This window comes from Blennius ocellaris (genome assembly GCF_963422515.1).
Source record: "Blennius ocellaris genome assembly, chromosome: 4".
NCBI lineage: Eukaryota > Metazoa > Chordata > Actinopteri > Blenniiformes > Blenniidae > Blennius > Blennius ocellaris.
The window spans coordinates 18,585,008-18,594,828 of NC_137653.1; the positions used below are offsets into that span (position 1 = coordinate 18,585,008).

General features: G+C 42.3%; 1 protein-coding gene across 1 annotated transcript; it reads right to left on the reverse strand.

Moving 5' to 3' along the window:
• Window positions 1-1,544: 1,544 nt before the first annotated feature.
• On the reverse strand, window positions 1,545-8,783 carry ubap1 (ubiquitin associated protein 1). The gene is made up of 7 exons (XM_080494594.1): window positions 8,671-8,783; window positions 7,202-7,248; window positions 6,940-7,064; window positions 5,177-5,983; window positions 4,912-5,070; window positions 4,259-4,360; window positions 1,545-4,168 (listed from the first exon to the last, which is right to left on the reverse strand). The coding sequence occupies exons 2-7, from the start codon at window positions 7,239-7,241 to the stop codon at window positions 4,028-4,030; spliced, it is 1,374 nt and encodes a 457-aa protein (XP_080350720.1). The 5' UTR covers window positions 7,242-7,248; window positions 8,671-8,783; the 3' UTR covers window positions 1,545-4,027.
• Between the last annotated feature and the right edge of the window lie 1,038 nt (window positions 8,784-9,821).

A 9,821-nucleotide genomic window follows, 5' to 3' on the forward strand; every position in this document is an offset into this window, starting at 1 on the left:
ACGGCGAGAAGCATTGAGCCGCGCGCAGCCGCACTCAAATTAAACATCGTCAACAAAAACAAGGTCGTACGTACACGGCAGCGTCGTGCGTGCGCATTCACGTCACATGGGTAGAGGAAACGCCGTGACGTGCTTGTTTGGATTTCAAATCGCTCTCTCTCTCTCTCTCTCGCTCTCTCTCTCTCTCTCTCTCTCTCTCTCTCTCAGAAATAATGTTATCATATACACAAATTCCAATCTACTGAAATAGCTCTATAATAGCTCTATGTTAAACAAAAAAAAAACCCAGTAAAAAGCTTTGTGTTTTATATAAAACAAAACTTTGTGTTTTGTGAGGGTAGAGTGAAATAATAAAGTAATGTATTGGTTCTCAAAGATATATATATATATATATACATATATATATATATATATATATTCGTATTCATGACTGAATTTGCTCAAGGTGTAACTGGGACTAATTACAATAGCAAAAAGAATTCTCAAAAGTGGGGGGGTAAAATTGCAGACTGTATATATAAACCTAAAAGTTTGGTAATTAAAAGCATCTAAGCAGAATGAGAAGTTGTTATCGCTTTTAGGCTTCTATGTAGAGCACTTTGGCTCAGCTGTGGTTGTTTTTAAAGGTGATCTGTATATAAAGTTGAGTTCAGTTGAGTCTAATGTAAAGAAATAAAATAAAGTCACAAAGTCCAGCATCCAAGACTAATCCTGTCACACTTTCAGAAGCCATGAATTAATATCTAAAAAAAAAAAAAAAGGGAAGAAAATCAGTGGACTATCAGTTTGCCTTCCTTTTTGCAGAGTGGGGTAGAGGTCAGCGCTCATCACACACTGAGAAAACATTCCCAGATTTGAGTTGTTTTGGGCTCCTCTATGTCATATTTGCATATTCTACCTGTGCGTGAGTTTCCTCCAGGTACTCAATTGTCCCCCCCTCACAGTTCAGAAACACATTTGAGGATAACTGCAAACTCCAAATTTCCTCATATGTGTGAGTGTGAATGTGAGCATATGACTTCCTGTTCTGTCCTCTGGACAGGTGACTGATCCAGAGTGTAGCCTGTTGTCCAGCATCAGCAGTGGTGGTAGGACATGGGATCCGGCGACCTTCACTGCCTTGGTGTACAATACCATAGAGCTGGGTTGCACAATGTAAGCACTTGATTCAGATTCGCTATTGTTCAACATGACTTTATATTCTCCTCAGTTTATTAATCCTGGTTGATAAAGGCAGACCACTACTCTGTTGCATATTGTATTGACTAAACCTTGCTTTTGTATGTTCCCAGTTTCCATCAACCATACCTCCATTTACAATCTTTATTGCTACTGTCTTGTCAACGGGACTGAAAGAATTAAAATGTGTTTGCAGTAAAACAGAGAACTGAGGCACAGAGGACTTCTACATCCTCACCAGCTTTATAAACCACAATCTGTCTTCTGTAATCACGTTTAAGGAAACCATTATCATATTGAGCTTGAAAAATCACAAAGCAGTCCCACCACTGAAAAGATGTGAACATTTAATCATGTGAATTTTTGCAAATAATCCAAGAGGAAAGTGAACAGTTTGTGAATCACACTTGAGGAGCCTGGGAAAGAACACTCAGCTCACCAACCTTTATTTATACTATTAAAATATTTCAATGTTTATTAGATCCGTTATGCAGTGACTTAGATGTGAACCTTGGAAAAAGCAACCCTCAACAACATCCCCGAAATAATGAGAATCCGGTTGTACCGTATCCCCGCACAGCTCGAAGGTCCCAACAAAAACCGGAGGAGGTCCTGAACTTTCTACACCATAATCAGCTTCATATTGAGTGGCTGTCAGAGCAGAAGCAGGTGGACATTAACCTGCTTTCGCTCTGGTGAACTAAACCACACTTGAGTCGAGTGTGGAGACAATAATACCACTTATGTTTCTGTGGGATTGGTAAGTGTATGCTTCCGTTTAATCTCGGCAAGCAAAAAGGAAGGCAATTTCAAAAACACTCAGTGAAAACGTTTACCTGTCCATCACGTCGTGGGAGTTAAAAAATGCTGGCTCAAGTCATTTCACCCAAACTGTGCCAAAGACAGGTTATTTACCTGCAGCAGGAGTGCAAGGCATACCGACGGAAATAGCCTAAGTTTGACGGAAGGACAGATTAATGACTTGTGAGGCAAACACTGCAGAGTGTGCAGTCCGGGAAGTTGATTCACTGCAAGCTCACACTTGTGCACTCCGCTGGTACAATTTGTTCTGCAAATAGCCGGCCTGAAATGTTTTCTAACGAACGAGGGGAAAAAAAATCGTGTCCATGTCTGCAGCGAAACGCACTACAAGTTTGTTTTCAAACAGATTGGCGATCAGAAATATCCTCCTTTCATTCGAACAGAGGCCAGTTCTCTGAGTCACATTTTGCTCGCTTTAAAGCCCTTAATCTGTTACCATGCCTCTCACAATCCCCATCAAAACCACACAACTCGAGATTATGGGAAACTTCTGCCATCGCTGCAAAACCAAGCAACATGTTTTTCAAACCGAGAACTCGGCAGGTCCATCATCATCACATATACAAACAATGTTACATTTAGCCTTCTTTTGAATGAATGCACCCAATCAACATGTTGGGAAATGCTTTTGACCTTTTTTCCTGACGTTCCACATCAGACCGCAGAGAACTCAAATTTCAATATTTAGTGGACAAGTCAAATCAAAGCCACTTGTGATTAAGAGATGCAGTATCTTATACAATTCGAGAGATTTGTTTTAATTTGGGGAAAAAAATAAAACAAACATTTTGTATCAGTATCCAAATTTCCAAAGACCATCATCTCCCAACAATTACTTGAGGCTCAAGGTGCCAATCAAGTCACACAAAATAAAAAAAAAAATAAAAAAAATGTCTATTGCACTGTGATGTGGCTGCAATTCAAATTTTTTTTCTTCTATTAAACCACTCACGCTCTTCCAGTTGGCCAACAAAAGTCCTCGACAGTTAGAACCATCACGTTTGTGGGTTAACATATCTTACATTGCCATATCAAACTCTTTTTAATCAAAGTGTCAGTGTACTAGTTTAAATAGGATGACAATTATGAAACGTGTCTGTGTGCACAAACACAGCGCCAAAAGATTTGTGACATCATCCTAAACTTCCATCAGAGGAACTGTTCCCCCCCCCCCCACTTCTTTAGCAAAGCTATTCCAGTGCAGGTTGAAGAAAAAAAACAGCGCAACTAATGCGCTCGTGTCCCGAGCTATGACAAATGATTTAATATGGACTTCCTGAAACAGAAAGCAAAGACACAAAATCCTTAAAGTGTGGAAAAAAAAGTGCCCAAATGGAAACGATAAAACAAACGATGAGAGAAAGCATGAAGTCAAACAAAGAGGTGGAGGGCACCACAGCACAGAGGGCATTTAATGACAGTCAATTCTCTGCCTGGTAACTGTGCCTTTTCTCTCTCTTTTTTTTTTTTTTTTTTTTTTTAATAATAGAAGGTTCAGTCTTAAGAGAGCCTCCTCGAGGTCCTCTCTGGGTCTGCAGTGAGCAGTGTGGAAGATGGCAGCTTAGTTGTTCGGGAGTTTCCAAAGTTCAATGACCTTACACTGATGCACTCAGTGCCGCTCACCAGCGTCTCCTTGTTCTGCTCTGCAGTTCCACCCGCAGTCACATTAGAATGGCATCAGAAAAACAAAAGCGCCAACTCTTTCTGCTTTCAGTCGTTGCTCCTCCTTCTTGAAAGAAAAAAAAAAAAAAAAAAAAAAATCCAAACAGTACCAAATCCTGGAACCCAACACCACCAATATCATCGCAGTTGAACCCCCTCCACTCGAGGCACAGTCTTTTGAGAAGTGCTGAGACACAATACATTTTAGCACAGAGAGAAATACAGCGGTCTCCCAGCTGTCCCTTCCAGCCGAGGCAGGGGCAGGGCATGATGAAACAGGAGAGGCAGAAGGAAAACGGGGCCGTTGGGTGGTAGAGGGAGGCGTGCCCCGTGGAGAGCTTTGGTTTTGGGGAACTCTTCTGACTCAGCTGGCTGTGGCGCGAGCCACCAGGTCCTCCAGAGCTTTGTCCTGATCGTTGTTGTGGACAAGCAGCACCTCTTTGATGGCGTCCCGCTCGAAACCCATTTCACCAAATCTTGACATGAGCTCAAGGAACTGCAACGCCTACGGCAGAAAACGGAACAAAAGAAAAGTGACTTCTTGAGCCAGCTAATTGAAATGAACTCTGATTTTGAAATAACATAATGCGCAAACCTTTTCTTCCGAGCACTGGTACATTTCTAGACATTCCTCCACTGCAGTTGCATCAAAACCCCGCTCACACAGACGGCCATGGACAAAGAGATAGTCCAGTACCTTACACCAACAAAGAGGTGGTTGTGTGTTTAACATGCGGTTGGCTTAAAACCCTTTACATGACAGTGTCATTACAATAATGGCAATTATTATTAGCTTTTCCCTTAGAAAACAAAACAAAAAAAACTACAGTAATCACAAGGCATGGTTCTATTCCTGCTGATCAGACAGCATCAACCTTTTTGAATTTGAGAGACAAAAAGGGTTACATGTTACACTACCAGAATATTTAGAGTAATAAATCATGTTTGTTGTAACCATGATTTATTGATTGTGGTTTGTGAGCTCCTCAAACAGTACGGTAAGTGCATAATACCATTTACCCTTGTATTCGTAAATATTCTGCTAGACAGAACATCAGTTTTCAGTATTTCATACCAACAATAATAAGCGATAACAGACAGGACCATGTAGAACATTTTATTAATTTAAGGCTAAATACACAGACAGATAGTGTGCATTATGAAGTAATTAGTTGCAAAAGCAAACATTCAGAACTGGGATCGCCAAGCACCAGGGAGGGAATTGGTGTGGGTATCTGGATTTCTCACCTGCTCCACATTCTGTCCTTGTCTTTGCATGGCTCGTAGGACACCTTCATAAGAGTAGCCCATGCCCACAAGCGTTTCCACGCACTGACGTTCACTGGGGGTCATGCTGAGAAGAGCCCCGCCGCACGGCAGCCCAGCGGACCCTGACCCTGGGTTGGCCTAGTTTTAGAAACACAAATAAATCTCAGTTCGGCTAAAATATTTATTCACCGTCTCAAGTTAAGTCTTCATTTCTCTGCTTGGAAGGATGTACTCTTATACTCACTGGCTTTGTTGTGCCACTCTTGGTGAAACTGGGCGTGTCAGGGGCAACAATAACTTGGGTGTTGGGAAGGGTCGGGGGGCTGCCATTAGGCAGGTTCTGTTGGGGAGCAGGGGCGGGAACTGGACTGTACCTCACTGGCTCTGGGTCACCAGAATCAGAGAGCTTCGGAAAAGTCAGAGAGCGGATGTTACAGGGTCGGTCGTCAGCGTCAAACGCTGCTCTTCCAGGATGCCCTACTCTGTCCATATCCAGCAAGGCAACGAGCCCATTGGGTTTGTGGGTAAAGCCCGGTTTGGCCGACAGGCCGGTGTTGGTGCTGGGTGGAGATGGGCTGCTGCCACGTGACGCCGATCCTTGCTGAGAGACGTCCGGTGGGGACACGGAGGGAGGCGGCTGAGGTTGAGTCTGGCTCTGGAGAATGCTCCTCAGTTCCTCTTTATCGTCCAACGTTTTGAGTTCCAGCTTATCAAAGGGATCCTCTTCTCGCTCGAAGTCAGCGAGATTGAGACTGTGCGGCTGAGGAGTGCTGGGTTGGGCTTTCCGGGGGCCGAAGCTTGGGGCGGGCAGTGGAGTGAGGATGGCGTTATGGCTCAGGCCGGCCAAAACGGGATTTAGCGCTGGTGGTAGAAGATCTTGGTCCTCTGCAGAGGACCTGGGCTTTGTCCCGCCACCACGGTCAATGTCCTGAGCCTCCCTGCTCTCGGCCTCCTGCTTGGCCACCGCCTCTTCTGCCCGGGCCTCTGCTGCTCGAGCCTCGGCCAGTTCTACCCCCCAGCGCACACTCCGCCTCTCCAGAGAAAAGTCATACTGTTGAGAGTGAGACAGGAGGAAAGGTAATAAGACAAAAAGGCACAGAGTCAGGGAGAAAATGTAATATGTATGAATAATCAGTCCCAACATTCAGATAATATTGAAACTCTGACTGTATTTGGGGGGCATTTGAATTTGAGTAAATCTGCATTTTATTTTTATTTCAAAAGGACACTATCCTTGTATTATGATGCTGCTCAGACAGCATATAATCTTGTCGCGATGTAAACATCTTGATATTACAGCTCTCTACTTCACATGCTTATTTCAGGATGACACCTACAACTGGCTCAGCCCACATCGCAAACACCTCTTAGCAGACTAATATTGCAAACACTGGACTACTATGAGCACGCAAAAATCATTTACATCCATCTGGAACTGATTTTGATGTCTCTGTGGTCAATAAGGAAGGCCAAGGATTAAGGTCGCTGCACATATAGCTAAAAGTAACTGCCGGTATCTTTAAAATATACTTCCCATGAAAGTCGTCAATACTGCACAGAGAATAAACCAATACACGAAAACAAGACCATTACCACTCACTTCCCCAAACTTCCAACCCGCAGTTGTCTGAACTGATCACACAAAAGTCGATATGTTTACAAACGAACCGACGTCATCTAGAGAAACATGCACGCAACAATTCAGCCTGAAAAAAAAAAAGCCAGACTCTCTGAAAGAAAGATAATTAAGCCACAAGAATTATTTTAAATGTTGCGAAACTGATCTTTGTTTTTTTTTTTTTTGCAGTTGCAAATTGAGATCTTGTGAGGTCGAGTGTATACATAGGACCTTGTGCACACAATGCCTCGGGAACACTCGGTGACTGCTGAGATGCCAACACACTGGGGGAAGCTCCACAAAACTTAAATCCAGAAAAAATACACCTGAGAGAAACTGATATCAAATGCTTCTAATAGTTGTCACAACTCAACTAACATTAAACTAACCTGTGTTTCCAGAAGTAGCGAGCCACAGTCTCTCACACAGAAGCCGACAGGCAACCCCACTTTTGCTGGACAGCGAAACTTCTCATTGAGCTTGAAAGGAACTTCATCAAGGTAGCTGACAGGCCCTGAAAGCATATTACCAGAGAAAGAAATTCAAAGTAAGCGTTCATCAGAAAAGTGAATGGCGAAACTGCAGGCAGCAATAGGCTCAACACAAACATTTTTTTTTTTACAGTTGATCATTAGAGTTATAAAAGCTTGCCATTGTTGTATGCATCCGATCCAGACTTCCTCGCAGCCATTTAGTCTCTGAAATGAGAATCAGAGGATAAACTAGTGAGCAGCAACAGTGATAAAGACAAACAAAATTATTGCAATATATATACATGCACAGGTATGAGGCGAGCAGGAGAAATAGCATGGCACGGAAGAAATAATAATAATAATAATAATAATAGATTTGGATCAGTAATGTGTGACTGCTTTTGGCATCCACACAATTAGTGTTTTAATGTGGGTGATTGTTTCTGTCTTTCACCAGGAGTGACTGGCCGTGAACTGATGGGTAGTTTGAATCAGTTCAACTGTTTTATTCAAAGCTAAAAAGGAATGTTGTGCCAGTTGAAATTTTTCAGCTTTCAACCGAAGCAGAATAGCTCAATTTCCCTTCAATCTGAAGTCACATGCCTGAAATATCAGCACAAAGACATAACTGTTTTCATATCCGCTATTTGATCTGTGTGCTGAAATAGACCAGCAAAGAAGATGTGAGCGATTTGTTCCAGTTCCATGGGAGATTTGGCAACATCACTATTCAAACCTCCAATAGTGCACATTTAGTGTGAACTCTGGATGAGCTCGCTGCAGTTTGTGACCCTCCAGGAAATCGTAAAACAAAACAAAACACCACAGCAAGCGTGCGACTTTCTGGGACTCTTGCCTCTTTGTTTGTGTAGTTGTTTTTAAAAGGGAGTTTATCTGCGTGGCAAACTCATGACCGGCTCTCTCGTGGTCTGCTCGCACCTCTCTCTATCGGATCTACGCAGTGTTAACTTTAATCGTGCAGTGTTTATCTCAGGAGGTACACCGGAGTGACTTACATAACAGCTCTCCACTTCAGGTTAAATAACTTAAGACAACAAAGTGTGCAGCTAAAAGTCAAGTCTTGTAATTAAGGCAATACCGCGAGATTCGGGACGATCACGTTTGTGCTGAGCAACTCATCAAGTTAATTAAGTTGACTCACACAGAAGGAGATGAAGAAAAAAAAAACCCAAAACGTCTGACTTATATCGAACACGAAGGATTTACAATTCTTGGTTTTATTCGCAATGTCCAACACGTGTGTGTTCAAACTGGTGTTTTGTGGCCTGACATACACACTGGTGTACGATTTAAGCACTGTCACTTAAGTTGTGATAGCCGCCTCTCAAGATAAGCTGTTACTCTGGTGGGTTGATCGTAGTTCAGACGCTACCAGTCAGCGTCGAGGCAGTTCGTGAAGTCAGCGATAGCTGGGATATTGCCTCAAGGCGTCACGTACTTTCAGAAAGATACATAGATGATCACGAGCCACTGTGCCCGGTGGTTTCTGGTGCCGGGCTGCTCATGCTAACACTCCTAGCTCCGTCGGTGGCCTGGTTACTACGTTATGTGTCTGGATAGGAGAGACCTGCTGCCACCGCCCCTCACAGAAAACTCCGTTAACATGTGAATTCAGACCCCACTCACCAGTATCTGCTGCGTCCTGTCCTCTCAAAAATCAAACGACGGCTTATCGCAGTGTCACTCCAGCGTCAGGTGCTCTCCCGGTGAGCTTTATTTGCACTGAAACCTCTTTCCTGCTTCGGCGCAGGTCGCCATCTTGATTTGTGAAGCTCCCTTCCTCTGGTTCCTGTCTGGCGTCACTCACCTATCTTACGTCACAGCGTGATGACGCGGCAGGGTGGCACGAGTACACAATGCAAACAGAATAAGCGAGAGCCCATGCGCGTAAATTAGAGGGTTATTGAAACTAATTACAAAAATTAAATACGTGCAGTTTTTTTGTGTGTCATTTTTGGGTTGAATGCTTTCTTTTTGTGTGACATGTATTCCTCAGTACTCGTGCAGCGTGATATTACGTAAAAATGGGATGTGTGATCATGCTGTTCAGTGTTGCTATAATGATACAATTTGTCACAAACGTCTGAAAATACAATGTTAATTCATCTTCACTTTGAGATTGCTTTTCCAAATAAAAAAAATATATTTTTTTTATCCTGTCCCCAAACTTGCTTTGTCTTACTCCTTTTCTATTGTTGTTCTTTTTGGTCATTTTGGTCATCCCTTGCTTTTCTTTACAATATTTATGAAACTGCAGTGCATGAATGCAAAGGGCACAGGAAAAATAATAAATGTATTGCAGTTTAGTCAGGCTATTGCTATATGTTTATTGTGCATTTTGATACCATCCACCCATCTTCTATATAGCTTTATCCATTGTAGGGATGCAGAAAGATACAGTACCAGTGGTTTGTTGGGTTTATATCTGTTAAAAGCACCTAGAAAGTAATGTGTTGTAAGTGGTGCTATATAAATGAAGTTGAATTTAATTGAATTTTTTGAATTTTTTATTTTTATTAAAATTATAATAATAATAATTATTATTATTATTATTATTATGATTATTATGATTATTATTATTATTTACTTACTTACTTAACAGGGTTGGAATTTTGTGTAAAGTTTAAAAGATATGTTCATGGCAATACAGAAGAATAAAGTGAAATCATCATCAATATTATTATCCCAGAATCGAGTGCGCAGAATCGAGTGCGCAGAATCGAGGGCGCGCCTGTAACGCAATTTTTTTTTTCAGAATCGAGTGCGCGCACGTCACG